The sequence below is a fragment of the Narcine bancroftii genome, chromosome 5 (genome assembly GCF_036971445.1).
Source record: "Narcine bancroftii isolate sNarBan1 chromosome 5, sNarBan1.hap1, whole genome shotgun sequence".
NCBI lineage: Eukaryota > Metazoa > Chordata > Chondrichthyes > Torpediniformes > Narcinidae > Narcine > Narcine bancroftii.
Genome location: NC_091473.1, coordinates 60,072,832 through 60,093,189, shown reverse-complemented (window position 1 = coordinate 60,093,189; position 20,358 = coordinate 60,072,832). Strand labels below are relative to the sequence as shown.

At 38.5% G+C, this 20,358-nt stretch overlaps 1 protein-coding gene across 8 annotated transcripts in view; it reads left to right on the top strand.

The window, feature by feature from the left end:
- Positions 1-20,358, top strand: part of pappa2 (pappalysin 2) — a 406,366-nt gene that overhangs the window by 191,258 nt on the left and 194,750 nt on the right. For all 8 annotated transcript variants that reach the window (XR_011357548.1, XM_069937526.1, XM_069937524.1 and 5 more), the window contains exon 6: positions 17,281-17,402. Coding sequence is in view for 7 of the 8 variants with exons in the window: in XM_069937526.1 (XP_069793627.1) it covers positions 17,281-17,402 (122 nt within the window). In the remaining variant the exon portion in view is untranslated. The remainder of the gene's footprint in view (positions 1-17,280; positions 17,403-20,358) is intronic.

The window sequence follows — 20,358 nt, the reverse complement described above, 5'->3', positions numbered from 1 at the left end:
GACCAACACATTTTTGCTATTCTTGTTACCAAACATTCACATGAAATAAACTGCAGGTGACAAGAAGTAAATGCTTTTGTTGAACTCAGAGTGGATGAATTTGCATAATGTCTATTGATTTTAGACTTCACACCTCTGTTTTACCAACTATGATATAGTCCAATTGAACAGTGTTGCAACCTGCTCCAACATTGACCTTAAATATTTCCTAATGCAGGGTGTTACTCTATGATTAGTTACTCTCTACTGTTTTCACAGAAAAAATAAAACCAAAGGCTAGACTCAACCTGAGGTAACGTTGCAGCTCTATAAAACTCTGGTTAGACTATACTTGCAGTATTGTATTCAGTTCCGGTCACCTCTTTGCTGGAAGGTTGGAGAAATTTTGGAGAGGGTGAAGAGGAGATTCTCTTGGATGTTGCTTGGATTGGAGATCATGTCTTATGAGGCAAGGTTGATTGAGCAAAGGATTTTCTCTTTGGAGTGATGAAGGATGAGAGGGGACTTAATAGAGTGTACAAGATTATGGGTTGCTTAGATAGGGTAGACAGGCAACACTTTTTTTTCCCAGGGCACAATAGCAGATATCAGGGGACCCCACCCACCCTGCCCTGCATCTGTTTGACCTACTACCCTCTGGCAGACGCTACAGGTCAATTAAGACAAGAACAAACAGACTCAGAAGCAGCTTTTTCCCCCAGGCTGTCACTATACTGAAAACACATATCCACAAATTCCCCTCTCTGTCCTCCACATCTATTATACATACAGCCGACACCCCCCCTCCATTCACATAAAGGACATATACGGCACTGTAAATTAAATTTTTTATTTAACTTCTGTGGTGCTGCCTGTGGTTGCGTCGCTGCATTGGTAACCTTGTATTGCTGTCATAAATCTCGTTGTATAACTTGTACAATGACAATAAAAATCTTATTATTATTATAATTATTATTATTATTATTCAGGGGAGATGTCAGAGGTAACTTTTTTTAAGCAGAGTGGTGGGTGCCTGGAATGCATTGCTGTGGGTGGTAGTGGAGGCTGGTAAAATAGGGACATTCAAAAATCTCATATAGGCATGTGGGTGTATGAAAAATAGAAGGTTATCGATGTGATATAGGTAAACATTCAATTGTTGTGTCAGGTTATATAGGTCGGCACCACATTGTGGGTCAAAGGGCCTGTTCTATGTGCTAGGTTCAAACAGGCTGTTATTCTATGCAAGGTAAATCCTTTAATACCTCAGATTGCAGCAGTTATCTAACTGTGTCCTGAATGCAGCTCAGTTGTTCCTCACTGTTACTCCCAAGGGCTTTAGATCCTGGCCTTTTCAAAAGAATCATCTTCTGGTTTTGACTCTGCTTTACTTTATCCTTCTGACCTTGACTTTATGAGCATTACCTTAGCTCAGCTTTTTCACATTTTCTGAACCTGAGTTGTTTTCTCTCCACATGTTTGCTGCGTGCCTCTTCATTCATCTGGCTGGTATGATTTATGCTGCCTCTCTCCTGTGCTTGCAGAAGAAAAACTAAAACTGTACTTAGTAACCACAAACAGAAGAATTCTATATAGAAGTGCAGTTTTTATCCCCCAAACTTTCAGTCCCAGCATGTTTTGTAGCATTCTTTGGATTCTATTTTATTTTTACATTTAAATTTAAACATACAGCACAGTAACAGGCCATTTTGGATACAAATCCATGCCTCCCAATTTACATCCAATTAACCTACACCCCTAGTATGTTTTGAACAGTGGGAGGAAACTGAAGCCCCAGCGAAAACCCATATAGGCACTGGGTGAACGTACAAACTCCTTGCAGACAGCGATTGAACCCATGTCCTGATCGCTTGCATTGTAAGGCATTGTGTTAACCAACTGTGCTGCCACTTTCCCTGGATAGCTCTAGTAAATGCCTTGCTGTTCTCTGCGCATTAACAATGTTAAATAACTCTTTGAGGTTCTGATATCCTTATGTTGCATACTTGTGTTTCATCCTTTGTACAATACTCAATATTTGTCAATGCAATTTAATATAGTTTGACTGTTTCTGCAAATATTTTTTCTTTTCTGGTTTAATGTCTTGTTTACTTTAAAGCAAATGATTCAAGTAAAGTCAAGTTTATTGTCATCTGATTACATGAGTACAACTCAATGAAAAGTGTTCTCTGGTCCTCGGTGCAAACACACAACCTGACATAACACACATGCAGACAAACAATACAGAACAAGTATTCATATATACAAGCAAATAAATAAATATTGTTTCCTAAATATGGAAGTCTTGGATGGTTAGTGTGAGCAGTTCCTTTGGTTGTCCAGCATTCTCACTGCTCATGGGAAGAAGCTGTTCATCAGCCTGGTGGTGCTGGCTCTGATACACCTGTAACTCTTCCCCAACAGGAGCAGTTGAAAGGTGCTGTGTGCAGGGTGGAAGGGGTCCTCAATGATTTTGTGTGCGTCTTCAGACAACAATCCTTGTAGATCACGTCAATGGGGGTGGGGTAGATTTCAATGATCCTCTTCTGTGGAGTGACCTCTAATCCATTTCTCTGCAGCAACCATACCACATTCTGATGTAACTGGCCAAAATGCTCTCGATAGAGCTCCTATAGAAGATTGAGATAATGGTGGCTGGTAGCTTTGCTCGCTTCAGTCTTCTCAGAAAGTGCAGTCACTGTTGCTCCTTCCTGATGAGAGGAGATGTGTGTCCACGATAAGGTCACTAGTTAAGTGAACTCCAAGGAACTTGGTGCTCCCCACTCTCTCCACTACAGAGTTGTTGATGTGTAGTGGAGGGTGGTTGTTCCTGGTCCTTCTGAAGTCTACGATTATTTCCTTTGTCTTGACCATATTGAGACTTAGGTCATTACTCGCACCATTTCACGAGGTTCTCCACCTCTTCTCTGTGGTGCGACTCATCGTTGTTACTGATGAGGCCGACGACTATTGTGTCATCTGAAAACATGATGACACCATTGGGGCTGGATTGGCGATGGAGTCGTGGGTCAGTAGTGTGAACAGGACTGGGCTGAGCAGACTGATGTTAATTTACATAAATGAGATAAATGAGGATTGGCAGATGCTCTTCTATTGACCTCTCTCTAGTATCACCTTCATCTGCTCCAGATTATTCTCAATTTCCTGACCAACTATATCCCTCCACCCTGAATTCCTGTGGTTTTTCACTTTAGTTTGAAATGATTTATTCCGGTTCCGGTGATGTCGTCATTCAGAATGGTAGTCTAAGTAACAGCTCCTCTGAAAAAACAATTATTTTGCCTTGTTAATCTGCCAAAAACAAGGTTTCTCAAAAATATGTGAGGAAAATAAATGGAGATAAAGAAAAGCATCGCTGCTGAGCCTGAGGAGGAGCGAGATGCAATGAACAGCTCTCCTACACGGGCAAGTGATAACGAAGCTGATGTTGGGCCTTGTTTGGGCAAAGCAGCAAATCTAATACAATTCTGGGAGAGATAAGGGAATATAAAAAAGACATAAAATAGCAACTAAATTATATCAAATCAGAGTTCAGCAACGCTAATTGAAAAACAGATGCGGCAGAGACACAAATTGAAAAGGTGGAAGGTCGACTTCAAAATGTGGAACGGATACTAAGTAAGATGATAACTATATTAAATCAACAAGAAAATAAGCTACCTGATCAAGAAGGAAGGTCACGATGGATCATATTGGGATATATAATATTTCTGAAGGTATGGAGGGGCTGTCTATGGTGGAATTTGTAGAAAAGTTGGAGATTTCCCCAAATACGGAACTTGAGAGAGCACATCGTGTCCTCATCCCAAGTCCTGCTGGAGACAAGGAAGATAAACCACAGAAAATAGTAATCAGATTCCTTCGGTACAAAACCAAAACAGAGATTCTGCACAGAGCCTGTGGTAAGAAGGTATTTGTGAATGGGAAATTAATATATTTTGATCATGATTACCCCCAGCAGTCCAGCAGAAACATAATGAATATTCTGAAGCAAAGCAAGAATTAAAACAAAGAAAGATTAGCTTCCAATGCCTGTTCCCTGTTAAACTGTGAGTGTTTTATGAAGATGGGACATACCTGCATCAGACAGGGGAAGAAACAACTGCAGACATGAAGGACCGAGGGTTGTCCATCAGCATGGTTAAATCGAGGGAAGGCCGGTCTGACTAGCTATCCCACTCTATTTGGGAAATAGTGACAGAATTTAGAAAATAGGGGATGGAAGGAGGGTGAGAGAAGAATATCAGGAAAAGATTAAGTTTTCAGAAAACAGGCCTCACCCCCTCCAGAAGAGTCATAAGATCTGACTAATTTCAAAAGTGTTGATGTTAATCAGAAGCAAAAATGGAAGGTGTTCTCCTTGTCTCAAGAAATACATATTATAAGGTGTCTTTATGTTACTTAATTATTTTAATTTTTATTCATTTATTCACTCCTGTTTCCCCATATAAATGAGAATATATACATGGGAGTTTTTTTTTAATTTACTTTTATGGGTACTGCAATGGGGGCCCTCAACTCACAGGTAAGAAAGGCTATCCCTCACAGCTAGATGGTTTCTCTAGCTCAGTTCAAGGTCATTTATTAGGGACCCTAGCCTCGGAATCACACTATCGTCTTTTATTTCCACTCACATTTCTCAGTTTGTATCTGTTCAGGGAGTAATTTCAATGATATATATTGACAGATAAATATACATGGTTAAGGATAAGATAAAATTCATTTCTTTTAATGTTAATGTACAGTTAAATCCAATCAAATGTAGTAAAATTCTATCTAAAATAAAGAATATTTGCAGGAAACTCATTTAAATGATAATGAGCATGGAAAACTCAAGAGAAGGGGCTTCACTAATTTGCTTTTCTCATAAATCAGAACATAGGAGAGGAGTTGCTATACTCATCTCAAACAGGTTAAATTTTGAAAAAGTATTTGAAATGAGAGATAAAAAGGGCAGATATATTCTAATAAGGGAGATATAGGTGGGAATCCAGTTACTCTATTGAATATATACACACCTCCAAAAAGTGATTAGTTTCTTCCAGAAAATTACTAATATTATGGTAGTGGAAACAGAGGGTCTCTTGATAAGTGGGGGAGTCTTAACCAAAGTTAGACTCTTCCAATAAAAGAAACTTAAGAAATAAATTCTTTACAACAGAAAGTTAATACATTTTTTGAGGATATTGGACTAATTGATATATGGAGGGGCCTTTTTCCCGACAGAAGGGGATTACATTAATTACCCTGCCACCCCCCCCCCACCCCAATCTTTATATACAAGAATAGATGATTTCATAACAGTCAGAAAAGATAAAGACAAAATAAACACCTGTGGAATTGGGATAATAGATGTAAGTGACCATGCACCTAAATACTTAACTGTTGATTTGGACTGACAAGCAAAGAATACTATTTGGAAACTGAATTCAAATCTACTCAATTATCTCCATCTTAAGGAACAAATTTAAAAAAAAATTGATCTTTACTTGGAATTCAATGATAATGGAGAGGCTTTACCTCCTATTTTATGGGAAACTCTGAAAGCTGTCTTAAGAGGGAAAATTATAGTGATATCTTCATATAAGAATAAAAAAGGAATAAGACATTAGAGGAATTACAAAATAAGCTGAATGAACTGGAAAAAAAAATTGAGTTTGGAACAGGATACATTAAGGAAATTAAAAATTTAGGAATAAAATTAATAGTTTGACTACACAAGAAATCTTGAAAAATTTAATGTTTCTGAAACAGAGACGCTATGAAAGTGCATCTAAATCTGAAAATATTGGCATGGAAACTAAGAAAAAAAGTATAGCAGAAAATACAACATCGAGTTAAGGATCCAAGAACAAAAATAATTTAAAAGAAAATAAGCCAAGTGAAATTCAAGAAGGTTTTGAAGTGTTTTTTATAAAACTCCATACTCCAAAGTTCCAGGGGGAAGCAAAACCCAGTTTGACACCTTCTTGAATTCTTTAGAGTTACTCATTTTAAATGAAGGACAAAAGAGAACGTTAACTGCTGACATAACTGAAGTTGAACTAAAATTTGCAATTAGTAAGCTTAAATTAAACAAGTCAACAAGATCTGATGGATATACGGCAGAGGGGTATAAAGAATTTAAAAATGAATTAATTCTTGTTTCATGCCCCACATTGGTCAGGATACAAGATTAACATAGATAAAACTCAATTACTCTCATATAACTATAACCCACCAAGAGAAACTGAAAGTAGATATCTCTGGGTGTGGCAAACAGTCTGTTAAGTATTTGGGTGTCACTATGCCAAAAGATTTGTCAAAATTATTGGAATGCAATTATTTACCTATATATAAAAAAAAATTAAGGAAGATATTATAAGATGGAACCTAATTCCTTTTTTAATCTCTGTTCAAGGATTGAATCCTCTAAAATTAATATATTGCCTAGACCCTTAACTCTTTTCAGACCCTACCAAAATCAAAAATTAACCAAAATCAATTCAATGAATGGGAGCTGTGATATGCTGGTGTAACCCATCATATGATGCTCAATGGAAAAATATTGAGAAGATACTTTCCATCCCCATTAAGGCAATTTTGGCTGATAACAACAGATGAAGATACATAAATAGAACTGATAACCCATTGGTTAAATGGACTCTTAAAATATGAAAAACTACTATAAAAGTTTATAACTAGAGGGAGATATTGCAATTCTTAAATGTTGTGCATATGACAAATAAACTGGATGCTAGATTTAAGGATTGGCTAACTAAAGGAATAACAGTTCTTTGTATTATAATCAAAGAAGGAAGACTATACAATTTAGAAATGCTTAAAGAGAAACACATTAGAAGAATAAGACTTTTATATGTGTTTGCAGATGTGACATTATGTTGATAGTGTTACGAGCCCAGAGGACCCATAAACCCAGCAGCAATAGATATTCACTAAGACAAATGATTACTTAAACAAAAGTTGCTTTTAATAATCTTTAAACATGAAAACAGAGAGAGATGTGTTGATCCAGAACATCCACAACTAATGTACTTCCATCAGCCACTTCAGTGTCTTGCTGATGAAACTTGCCCCATCAGGGTTCTCCAGATGATGACCTCTTTCTTTTAGGTCACCACAGAGTTTCTTTTTGTTTCCCTTATTCCAAGTGAAACATTAGTCAGCCAGTCCTCTCCTCTTGCATGAACCACAAAGACTTCGACCAGGCTGTCTTCCTAAAGCTTGCCAGCTTGTCCTGTTCCAGTCCCAGAAACTTCTTGCTGGTTGTAACACTGTCAAGGGCTCTCTGTGTGTCTTCCTCTCTCTCACACACACACACTTCTGAGTCTGAGAGAAAGCCTGTTTGAATCTCTCTGCTTGCAAAACGACATGATCCACTTACAACAGCAGAACTCTCCTACAGACAATAACGGCTCTAGCCTGCTCTTTCATCTGTTACCTTGATAAACAATAATCCATTAGTGACATCTCTTGAGAACTCTTCAAAACTCTCGCAAAAAGGTGTGAGAAGCCACTATGTCTCCAGTATTTCAAATAAGATCTGTTTTAAAGTGTTTGCATGTGACCTACTCTAACAAACCTTTCCCAATTTATCTCCCAAAAACATTTCTATATACTCTGTCACAATAGGAGAATTAAAAATGCAACCAAGGCAAGTACATGTTTGATAGAACTGTTTAGAAAAGCATATAATTCAGATAATGGTAGTAAAATAAATTAAAGTGTATATAAATATCTATCAAATCTTAAAACACACATGACTTCATACAATAAAACAAAATGGGAAAAGGAATGCGGGAGAACTATATCTGAGGAAGAATGGACAATAATTTGGAGAAATTAATGGAAGTGACCAATCCACTGAAATGGAAGGAGTTTGGATGGAAAAAACCTCAGAAATCCCATTATGATAGTAACCTCCCTGTTTGCTGGAAAAATTGTGGAAATCAAAATGCAAACCATTAGCATATTTTTTGGGGTTTGCCCTGTTATGAAAGATTATTAGAGTGGGATACACAAGGCCCTAAAAGACATTTTTAAATGTGAAATACCCTTAGGAAGTAAGACCATGTATTTTGGATAGTACCTCAAGAATGGTTGAAAAGAGATAAATATTTAATGACTATACTGCTGGTGGCTGGTAAAAAGAATCTTACCAGGAAATGGTTATCAAAGGAGAGCTCAACTTTAAATGCATGGAAAGAAATTATATTGGACATTTATAAAATGGAGAAGATTACAGCATATGTTAATTATAAATTGGAATTATTTGATTCATCCTGGAGAAAAATGATTTAACTACATAATACTTCATAGGTCTGACCTTATACTTACAAATCAGTGATTACATTGTAAAAAAAATCACTCCTTATGTATATAGTTTTCTTATTTTTTCTTATTCTGTCTTTCTTCTCTCTATGAGTGTATACCTCAGATAAATATTGCGTGAAATATTGTAGCAAATATGAATACGTTTAAAAAAGAGATTTATTCCAGATTTTGTCAAAGACTTTTGAAATTAATTGACTTAAGAAATTCTGCTGTGCACTTTGTGAAACATCCTCAAAGCAGTGAAGGAGGTTTGTGAAGACTGATCTTTCATTTCTCCTCCTAGATGGGCTTGTTCTTCCTCATTGATACTCTCATCAATTTGCTTCTCGATCACCCCCGGCATCAAAAATATTTGGAAAATCAAGACTCCTATACCCTTTCTTTTTATGTCCCAAACTTTTAATGTTAAGCTGATCAAAGTATGTGTGGAACGAAGAACAGGGATAGACCATGGCACCCAACTTATTCTTCCATTTGAATTTAATTGTTGCTGATCTTTATCTTCTCTCCACCTTATCTGTCTTGCTTCCATAAGCTTTGATGCTGTGAGAAGTACAATTTTTATTCATGAGGGGGACTAAAAATAAAAATGGATAGAAATGCTTGTTCTTCTTGACAACCTTTGGGAATTGGAGGCATTTTATTTGTAACTGTCATATTTTATGGACATACAGTGCCCTCTATAATGTTTGGGACAAAAACACTTTTTTCCTTTATTTTCCCCTGTGCTTCACCATTTTCAATTTGTAATCAAAGAAATCACATGTAGTTAAAGTGCACATTCCAAATTTTATTCAAGGTTATTTGTATGCATTTTGGTTTGTCCATGTATAAATTACAGCACTTTTTAATACACAGTTCCCTCATATCAGGGCACCATAATGTTTGGGACATTTGGTTTCACAGGTGCTTGTGAGTACTCAGGAATGTTGAATTGCTTCATTGGTGCAGGTTCATGAGAGCTTGGCTTGCTTCTAAGCTTTTGATCACCCCTTTGCAGTCTAAAGTTGCCATGTTTCAACATGAGGACCTGAGTTGTGCCAATAAAAGTCAAATAAGCCATTATGAGGCTGATAAATGAGAATAAAACAGTCAGGGATATCACTCAAACCTTAGATGACCAAAATCAACTGTTTGGAATGTCATAAAGAAGAAAGAGCGTACTGCTGAGCTCAGCAATCGCAAAGGGACTTGTTGGCCAAGGAAGATCCTCCACTGCTGATGACAGAAAAATTCTCATCATAATGAAGATAAATCCCCAAATGCCTGTTCAACAGAAACTCTTCAGGACACAGGGGTGGATGTTTCAGTGACTACTGTCCACAGAAAACTTCATGAAGTGAAACACAGAGGCTACACTGCAAGATGTCAACCACTAGTTAACCACTAGTTAACCACAGTACAGGATGGCTGGATTACAGTTTGCCAACAAGTATTTAAAAGAGCCTGCAGAATTCTGGAAAAAGGTCTTGTGCACAGCTGAGACCAACATTAACATGTATCAGAGTGATGGCAAGAGCAAACTATGGAGGCGTAAAGGAACTGCTCAAGATCCAAAGCATACCATCTCATCTGTGAAATAAGGTGGAGGGGGAGTTATGGCCTGGGCATATATGGTTGTCCTAGGAACTGGTGCACTTATCTTCATTGATGATGTAACTGATGATGGCAGAAGCAAAATTAAATCTGAGATGTATAGAAACATTTTATTTGTTCAAGTTTGAGCAAATGCCTCCAAATTCATTGGACAACACTTCATCCTACAGCAAGGAAATGATCCCAAAAGTACTACTCAGTGTCAGCGTCAGAATAAATCGGGTGAGGGGAGGGGACATTAGGGTAACCATGAGGGGAGTACAAACTCATGTTTGAAAACTCACTCAGCAGAGGGGGGGTGGTGTGAAACCGGGTACTATATCTGCCATGAACCTCCTCCATGTGCTGCTGTCATGCTTTCCCCTCCCTCTGTAACAGACAAACACTCTTGCTTATAGACAAAACCACGTAGCGCTAGTGCTGTTGGTGGGTTGGGGGGGCATGGCCCACAAATACCCCCATGATGCTGAGCCTGATACTGCTGAAACAATAAAGGAATTTTTCAAAGCTAAACACTGGAAAATTCTTCAATGGCCAAATCAGTTACCCGATCTAAATCCAACTGAGCATGCCTTCCATATGCTGAAGAAAAATCTTAAGGGGACTAGCCCTTGAAACAAGCAGGAGCTGAAGGTGGCTGCAGTAGAGGCCCGTCATAGTATCACAAGAAAAGATACTCGGCACCTGGTGATGTCCATGAATCACAGACATTGCAAGCAAGGGATATGGAACAAGTACTAAACATGACTACTTTAATATACAAACCATTGCTCTGTTCCAAATTTTAATGTGCCCTGAAATGAGGGGACTATCTTATCTATCTATCTATCTATAGAAAAAAATGCTGTAATGTCTACCTGGTCCAACCAAAATGTACACAAATACCCGGTAATAAAATAAAATCTGGGATGTGCACTTTAATAACATGTGAATTGTTTGATTACAAATATTAAGCTGTGGAGCACAGGACCAATAAAGGGATTGTCCCGAACATAATGGAGGACACTGTTCATGAATATATGAATCATTGATGTGCAAACACAAGGTGCCTTAAGATATATTTTCACAAGAAAACTCTTACATTTATTTGTTGTGATAAACTGCTTTAGAGTAGCTGAATATCTTGGGAGGGTTTTCTTCATAGCACCTACTCAAAAATTATCAGAGAGAAGGAATACAAAAGCAGTTGTTCCAATGTTATGGGCCCAGAGGACCCATAAACCCAGCAGCAATAGATATTCACCAAGACAAATGGTTACTTAAACAAAAGTTGATTTTAATTATCTTTAAACATGAAAACAGAATCACAGTTTAACTTATCATGATTGACTTAACTAACCTAACTTAACCCCCTTCTAATTCTAAACTCACGTGTATGTAATGTGTGTGTAAGTTCAGAAAAGTTATTTGATTCACAGTCCAATCTCACTTCTCATTCCTCCAAGTTCACTGGTTGCAGAAAATTCTTATACTGTGCACAGAATTTAACATTTATAAAGTCAGTTTTCAGAGAGAGTTTTGTTGTTCCAGGACACCCACAACTAATGTACTTCCATCAGCCACTTCAGTATCTTGCTGATGAAACTTGCCCCGTCAGGGTTCTCCAGATGATAACATTTCTTTCAGGTCACCACAGAGTTTCTTTTTGTTTCCCTTAATCCAAGTGAAACATTAGATAGCCAGTTCTCTCCTCTTGAATGACCCACAAGGGCTTTGACCAGGCTGAACCAAGAACTCACAACTTGTCTTCTAAATGGGGCTTTCCACAAGCTTGCCAGCTTGTCCTGTTCCAGTCCCAGCTGCTGTTGCAGGCTGTAACACTGTAGAAGTAGTCTCTCTATCACTCTCTCTCTCTCACAGAGGGAAAGCCTGTTTGACTCTCTGCTTGCAAAACCACATGACCCTCTTAGAACAGCAACTTCCCTTCCAGACAGTATGTAGCTCCAACAGGCTCTTTCATCTGTAGCCTTTTTGTAAACAACCATCCATTAGTGAAGTCTCTTGGGCGCTCACCAAAGCTCTTGCAAAGGCTCTGAGACCCCGACATGTCTAGCATTAGCAGAGCCCCAGTATTTCAAATAAGATCTGTTTTAAAGTGTTTGTATGTGTCCTAAACTAACAAACCTTTCCCAATTTATCTCACACAAACATATCGAGATAATCTGTCACACCAGGTTTGGCCCAAATTTAGAGTCCATTGTCTGTCTAACACTTCCTTTGTTTTTTTTTCTTTCTTTTCAAAACATTTTTATTAATTAGATAGAGAGAAATATTACATGTATATATTAATTATATAGCTTTTATATACATGCAATACAGAAAATGTCTTATATAATTCTCAAAAAAAGGGAAAAATCCTTTTGAGAATTTCACCTCATATTCTAATACTGAGATATACATTGTGATTATTTAAATAGACCAATCTCTTCTAGTTGTAGAAATAAAACAAAAATAAGAAGAAAAGAAAAAAAAGGAAAAACCCCTAACTAATCTAACCCCTCCCACTAAACACGGTCATCAGCAAATAAATTGTAAAGAATTGAGAATCAGCTCTTGGACATCAGATAGAAAACCCCCAGAGTACCCCTGCCTAAGTAATCAAATTATTGTAATGGTCCATGAATGGGCCTCATAACTTGTCAAATTCAATCTTGATCTCTTTAACATTATATCTAACTTTCTCCAAACTCAAGCAAGACATGACATCCTGTAACCATTGCATACGAGTTGGTGCTAAGTCTGTCTTTCCATCTCACCTGGTCCTCAATTAAGGAAAAGCTACTATTCTTTTTTGGAGTTGAACTCAAGGAAAGTCTCTCTTTAGAGAATAACCAAACAAAGCAACAAACGGACATGGTTCTAATATAATCCTAAGAATCTGTGATAGAGTTTTAAAGAATTGTTCCAAATATTCTTGAAGTTCTGTACACTCCCAAAACGTATAAATCAGAGAGACCTCAAAAATTTTACATTTGTCACATAGTAGATCAACATCAGGATAAAAATAAGATAATCTACCTTTGGACATACATATTCTATGTACAACTTTAAATTGTATTGGACAATGTTGTGCTCAGAATGAATTATTATTAATCATATCAAGCGTGTAATTCCAATTTTCATCTGAAATTGATATATTCAAATCTCTTTCCCAATCATTCTTGAGTCCCATCCCTGAACAAATTGCTAGTTTCTCGTGCTAGCCCTATTATAAGGAATCATCTTTTTCAACCTTTTATCTTGAATGCAGGTTTTAGCAAATGGATTAGATAGGGAATGAAAAGTTTTAAGGATCTTGTATTTTAGGCAATTTCACTTCATTTAAACAATTAACAGTTAAATCAACCTTCCTAATAGGGATTTTTTTAGATACCTACAAATTAGCCATTTTGTTCCTTTGGTTTTTAAGTTTGTGGAATGTGCAAAATAGTGTTATTCTCAGGTCACTCTCAACAGTGAGATGTCAAGCAATTCCTGAACAAAGAGTTGCCACTGTGAGAAGGAATATGTTTGTACATAAATTGATTGGAAGTATTATGCTTGATGTTTGTCATAAATTTATATTTGATACGTCAAACGCTGAAGAGCTGGCTCTGAATGGGCAACTAAAGCGGCATCGTCTGCAAAGAGTAGTTCACGGACAAGTTTCTCTTGTGTCTTGGTGTGAGCTTGCAGGCGCCTCAGATTGAAGAGACTGCCATCCGTGCGGTACCGGATGTAAACAGCGTCTTCATTGTTGGGGTCTTTCATGGCTTGGTTCAGCATCATGCTGAAGAAGATTGAAAAGAGGGTTGGTGCCAGAACACAGCCTTGCTTCACGCTTTGCGGAAACTGCCAAAATGTTTGGCCTGGAAGTCAGCCTGAAGAAAACTGAGGTCCTCCATCAGCCAGCTCCCCACCATGATTACCAGCCCCCCCACATCTCCATCGGGCACAGAAAACTCAAAACGGTCAACCAGTTTACCTATCTCGGCTGCACCATTTCATCAGATGCAAGGATCGACAATGAGATAGACAACAGACTCGCCAAGGCAAATAGCGCCTTTGGAAGACTACACAAAAGAGTCTGGAAAAAGAACCAACTGAAAAACCTCACAAAGATAAGCGTATACAGAGCTGTTGTCATACCCACACTCCTGTTCGGCTCCGAATCATGGGTCCTCTACCGGCACCACCTACGGCTCCTAGAACGCTTCCACCAGCGTTGTCTCCGCTCCATCCTCAACATCCATTGGAGCGCTTACATCCCTAACGTCGAAGTACTCGAGATGGCAGAGGTCGACAGCATCGAGTCCACGCTGCTGAAGATCCAGCTGCGCTGGATGGGTCACGTCTCCAGAATGGAGGACCATCGCCTTCCCAAGATCGTGTTATATGGCGAGCTCTCCACTGGCCACCGTGACAGAGGTGCACCAAAGAAAAGGTACAAGGACTGCCTAAAGAAATCTCTTGGTGCCTGCCACATTGACCACCGCCAGTGGGCTGATATCGCCTCAAACCGTGCATCTTGGCGCCTCACAGTTTGGCGGGCAGCAACCTCCTTTGAAGAAGACCGCAGAGCCCACCTCACTGACAAAAGGCAAAGGAGGAAAAACCCAACACCCAACCCCAACCAACCAATTTTCCCCTGCAACCGCTGCAATCGTGTCTGCCTGTCCCGCATCGGACTTGTCAGCCACAAACGAGCCTGCAGCTGACGTGGACTTTTTACCCCCTCCATAAATCTTCGTCCGCGAAGCCAAGCCAAAGAAAATATTTGATTATGAAGGCCATGAACAGACCAGAATAGAATTCTTTACATTCATAAATACCAATTAAGATTTCAAATGCTCTGCTTTGCAGTTGATTAAGCTAGAGCTAGGATGGCATATCACTGTTCTCTGTTGAAGAGAGCGTGAAATGAAAAAAAAACTGGCTCATTGTGAATAAGAGGCGATATCTTTGTGGCTGATGCATTTTTATTTGGAGAACAAGTCAGTCGGGTGCAATCACAGGCTTGGTGCCAAATGTTTATTTTTCCAATTTTGCAAAACAATGATGTTCTTCGAAAATATCGCTTTCAATTTTCATAAACCTTGCTGCCAAGTATTGATTAAAGGAGCGCTCTCCCTCTTTATTGTGCTGTGTTGATCTGAGCATTTGCTTGCTATTAGGCAGCTAGATTAGTTTGGCAACTACTTCTGTGCTTGGACAAGGATTGTTGTTGACATCAACATCCTTACTGATTGCATAGAAAACATCCCCATTCTTTTGTTTTTGGGCTGTTTTGCATTGTTTTCTCAGAGATGCATCTGCATTTGCCAAGTGCTATAGTCAGGTCTTGGTGGGGTCGGGGGAGGTCAACTTCTTTCTGAGGTTGTCCTCCTTGCTTTGATGAAGCAATAGACATTCTCTGGGTGAATGATGAACACCACAACTGCCAAATCTTCAGTCATTTGCAGCGCAATTCACAAACTGTATGCAGAGAGGTAGATTCCATTTATTGCACACACAAAACATACAAGAATCTTTCTCTGTCATTTCCCTTGTGCAGGCATATAAAAAGGCACTACTTGCCCAGCACCACCATCAAGGCAAAGAGAACTAAAGAAGAGTCCCCTCTATTTGCAAAAATTTGGTCAATTATTTCTTTGCCCATCCTAATAACTGGACTTAACTTCAAATAGTTTAAGGTTTTATATCATCCAATGGATTGTTTTTAGCATGAAAGGGCAATATTTTTGGGATAAGCCTGAATTTCTGAATTTGTTCCATTTGGGAAAAGGTTCCGAGCAGAAGTGCTGACTGACCATTTCTCTCCATGGATGCTGCCTGACCTGTTGGAATCTTGGGTGAATAAAACTTGTCTTCGTTCCCTGAAGATTCCAGCAGCTGCAGTTCTTGGCTTGCCCTGAGTAGACATGGATTCTAAGAGTAATTATGGATAGGCTTCTTGTGAGTGACAAACATAGACTAAGAAGGTCATATAATGGAAAGAAGATTGATGATTCCTAGTTAAAGTTGGGGTAATGGTGGAGTGCAACTTTGCTTCCCATAAATGCTGCATGACCTGTTGATTTTGTCTCACACTTTTGTGTATTAAACTACACTCACAGCATCTGCAGACATTCTTGTTTAACTTAATTCACTGACTTATTCTTAAAATTGTATTCAGAAAGCTGAGGAGTGGCAGGTGAAGGCCATCTTGAGCTATACGTTGTTTCTTTTGTCCTGTGAAGAGATAGTTCACGTTGATTTTTGTTGTATTAAACAAAGAGAATAAAAGCAAAGCCTGAATTACATAAATTCCACTTTCCACTGCACAAACCCTAATCTGAACCAGGACAATTACCATTTCAACTCTTGTATCACCCTCAAGTTTTGATTGGTATTATTAACCATGATATTACTTCACCTGATTGGTCTTCTAAAGAGTGTTTCCCAGATATTGTAAAGCAGTCCTAGATTTGTATTCAGCAAATACCTGTGAGTTGATCTACTTTGTGCAAAATGAGCTTGAATGCCATGATGGGAAGATTTGGCTGGACTGGAGCCAAGATGGTCTGAATAAATTCCTGTATATGAACTTCCAACTTTATTTTTAAATTTTTATTCTGAAGATTTTACAAACTGCGTGGAAATAGAATATTTTAACAATTCTATTTATTTCAGCTCACATTCATATCTTTTGCTCTGATGGCATTTTGTTTTAAGAATTCATAATTTGTTAATGTGGACTGTGATGATTTTTTTTTCTTTGTCAGGTGCAGTTAATAACGACCATTCTTCATTGATTGCAAAGTACTTCAGGAGAGCAAGAGGTCGTGAATGGCACAAATATCTTTCTTGCATTGTTTGATTTGGCATCTCTCTTTGCAAGTCATCAGTTTTAATTTTCTTTGTTATTTTATCTTGCTTCCACTTTTGAAACAGCAGGTTTCTGGCAGCTGTCCAGGGCTTCAGTAGTGAGTGTGGATAGCCTGGTCAATCATGCAAAAGATGTATCTTTGTCTCTTCACAAAACAAGCTCAAAGCCAGCAGATACCATTGAGCAATTTCATTCATCACCTACTGGAGACACCAGGGTCATTTGTATTTTGCCGTCAGCACATTGACTGATGATTTGTACAGATCTCTTCTGGTCTCAGCGATTTAGTCCTGTTGCAGGGCTGTGAAACATTGAGAGATGGTGCTTGGCTTGCTGAGTTTACATCTGTAGTCTCTTGTAATTGAAGGATTTGATGACTCACTGAATGAAGATTAAATTGGTCTTTAAATTCATCCTTCTATCAGCTTGACCTTGATCTAGTCCATTTTATGATCAAGTTATTATTTGATTCCTAAACTACTCATTATTTTTTTCTTCAATAGAGAAGCGGGAACATTGTGTGGAGATTGTGACGAAGATGGAAAGCTTTATCAGTACGCACACACAGCCTCTTCACCTCGTATCTGTGATGCATCGGGCTTCTGGACTCCTGAAGAGGCAGTGGGTAAGAGTCAGGGGTAAAGAGGCAAAGAAATGTATTCTTCTCTCCTACTCCCTGTTGGTGGAGAAAAACTTTTGTTCTGCAGCTCTTAATCAGCTATGTTTTGCCTTTAAAAGCATTTCTGCTCTTCACCTGCTGCATCAATTTATCACAGAACATTAAAATCAAATTCCAGCAGAGTTCTTTTTGCAAAATGAGCTTGAATGCCAAACTGTGTGGAAATAGAATATTTTAACAATTCTATTTATTAACTATGAACTATGGTTCATAGTTCCATAGTAGCCTCACTTCTGAAGCACGAGTTCTCTTAAAACTTAATAAAAAACTTCTTTTATTTGGAATCAAATGTCCTTCACCCTTTGTCATGTAATTTAAACAATCATCCATTATGTGTTGAATGTAAAATTTGGGTAACGTTTTAATGCCATGTGGAGGGACTGCCTCATTGACAGAGAATCTGAAGCATACTGACAGATATTAATATTGCAAGAAAGACTGGTCATTTTCCTGCTACGTGGTCAATGCTTATTTCTCAACCATCATGAGTAAACACAGATTCTCTAATAGCTGTTGCAGATTAAGCGACTGCAAACATTGGATGCTGCTCATTTTAAGTTATACACTTCGAAAATGTTCAAATGCGTTGAGTTATTTTGGGGCATCTTGTGAAATGTTTGACACAGATGTATTGTTTCTTTTCATTGTGTAATTTTATTGATTTTTTTTTAAATGACCCTTCCTTTTCTCTGTATTCTAGCAGTCAACAATGTTATGGTAAAGAGCTTTAGAAGTTACCTCAATGTTACCACTCTGTCACAGTCTTCACAAAATGAGGTACTGATGTAATAGCAAAGGAATTCAGGACAGTCAGAGATTAGATTCCCATTGCACAGAGTTAACACCTCTTTTGATTTTCCTCCACCACCTATATGTCTGCCCTTTACACCAAACCATGGCCAAACCTCAAGTCTTGCCCTGATATAAATTACCAAATATTCAATCACAATCTCCCATGATGAGAAGAGCAGTTCCCAGTTTGGATTCTGTTCATTGAGAGGCATAGTAGCCAAGATCATAACGTGACCACTAAAGATAAAAATGCAGAGAGCAGCAGCAGCCACAATTCATGTCCTCCTTCAACCTTTCCAAGGCCTTTGACTCCATCAATTAAGATGGATATGGAGCTCACTCCTTGAATTTGGCTGCCAATTTTAATATACTGAGATAGGACAGGTGACTGAGGTGTGTGTTGGGGAGCACTTCAGATCCAGTGATCATGGTACTATTAGTTTCAATATAATTATGGAAAGGGATAGGTCTGGTCCGACGATTAAGGTTTTTGATGAAATGAGAAGGGATTTGCAAGGAGTGGTTTGGGCTGATTTGTTTTATGGGAAGGAGGTGGAGGTGAATTGAAGGTCATTTAAAGGTGAAATTTTGAGGGTGCAGAATCTTTATGTTCCTGTTAGGATAAAAGGCAGAGCCAAAAGTTCGAGAGACCCATGGTTTTCAAGGGAGATTAGAAAGTTGGTTTGAAATAAAAGGGAGGCCTACATTAAATACAAGAAACAAGGTATAGTTGAGATGCTTGGAAAATACATGGATTGTAAAAAGAAGCTTGAGAAAGAAATTAAGATAGCGAAAAGAAGGTACAAGGTGGCTATAGCGAATAGTGTGAAAGTAAATCCAAAGGGTTTTTACAAATATGTAAATAGCAAAAGGAGAGGGAAGGATAAAATTGGTTCCCTTAGAGAATTAGAGTGGACAAATGTGTGCAGAGACGAATGAGATGGGGGAGATATTGAATTAGTTCTTCTCTTCGGTATTCACTCGGGAAAAGGATATAGAATCGTGTAGGATAAGAGAAGCAAACGAGATGATTATGGAAAATGTAGGGATTAGGAAAGAGGGGATGTTGGAACTTTTGAGGCATATAAAAGTGGATAAGTCTCGGGCCCGACGAGATTTTCCCAAGGACCTTGAGGGAAGTCAGGGAGGAAATAGCTAAGGCTCTGGCAGTGATTTTTCAACAGTCACTAGAGTGAGCGCATGGTGCCACAGAATTAACGTATCGCAAATGTGGTTCCTCTATTTAAAAATGGCTCCAGGTGTAGGACCAGCAATTATAGGCCAGTAAGTTTGACATCGGTGGTCAGTAAACTAATAGAAAGTATTCTTAGAGCTAATATGTATAAGTATCTAGAGAGGCAGGTACTGATCAGGGGCACCCAACATGGGTTTGTGTGGGGAAAGTCAGGTTTGAAAAATCTTGTTGAATTTTTTGAGGAGGTGACTAGGAAGATTGATGAGGGTAGAGCAGTAGATGTAGTCTATATGGATTTCATTAAGCCCTTCAATAAGGTTCCACATGGAAGGTTGGTAAGGAAGGATCAGGTGCTAGGTATTAACGTTGAAATAGTCAGATGGGTTCATTGGTGGCTATAAGAGAGTCGTGGTGAATAACTGTCTGTCAGGATGGAGGCTGGTGATGAGCGGTGTGCCTCAGGGATCGGTGTTGGGTCCCTCATTGTTTGTCATTTATATTAACGATTTGGATGATGGAGTGGTAAATTGGGTTAGTTAATATACGGATGATACAAAAATAGGGGTTGTTGTGGATAGTGAAGATGGTTTTCAGGGACTGCAGAAGGATTAGAACAGCTTAGAAGAGTGGGCTGAGAGATGGCAGATGGAGTTTAATACCGATAAGTGTGAATTACTTTATTTTGGGAAGAATAATCAAAACAGGACATATGCAGTGAAGGGGAGGGCATTGAGGAATGCAGAGGAACAGAGAGATCTTGGAATAATGGTTCATCGTTCTTTGAAAGTGGATTCTCATGTGGATAGAGTGATAAAAAAGGCTTTTGGTATGCTGGCCTTTATAAATCAAAGCATAGAATATAGGAGCTAGGAGGTGATGTTGAGACTGTTCAAGGCACTGGTGAGGCTAAATTTG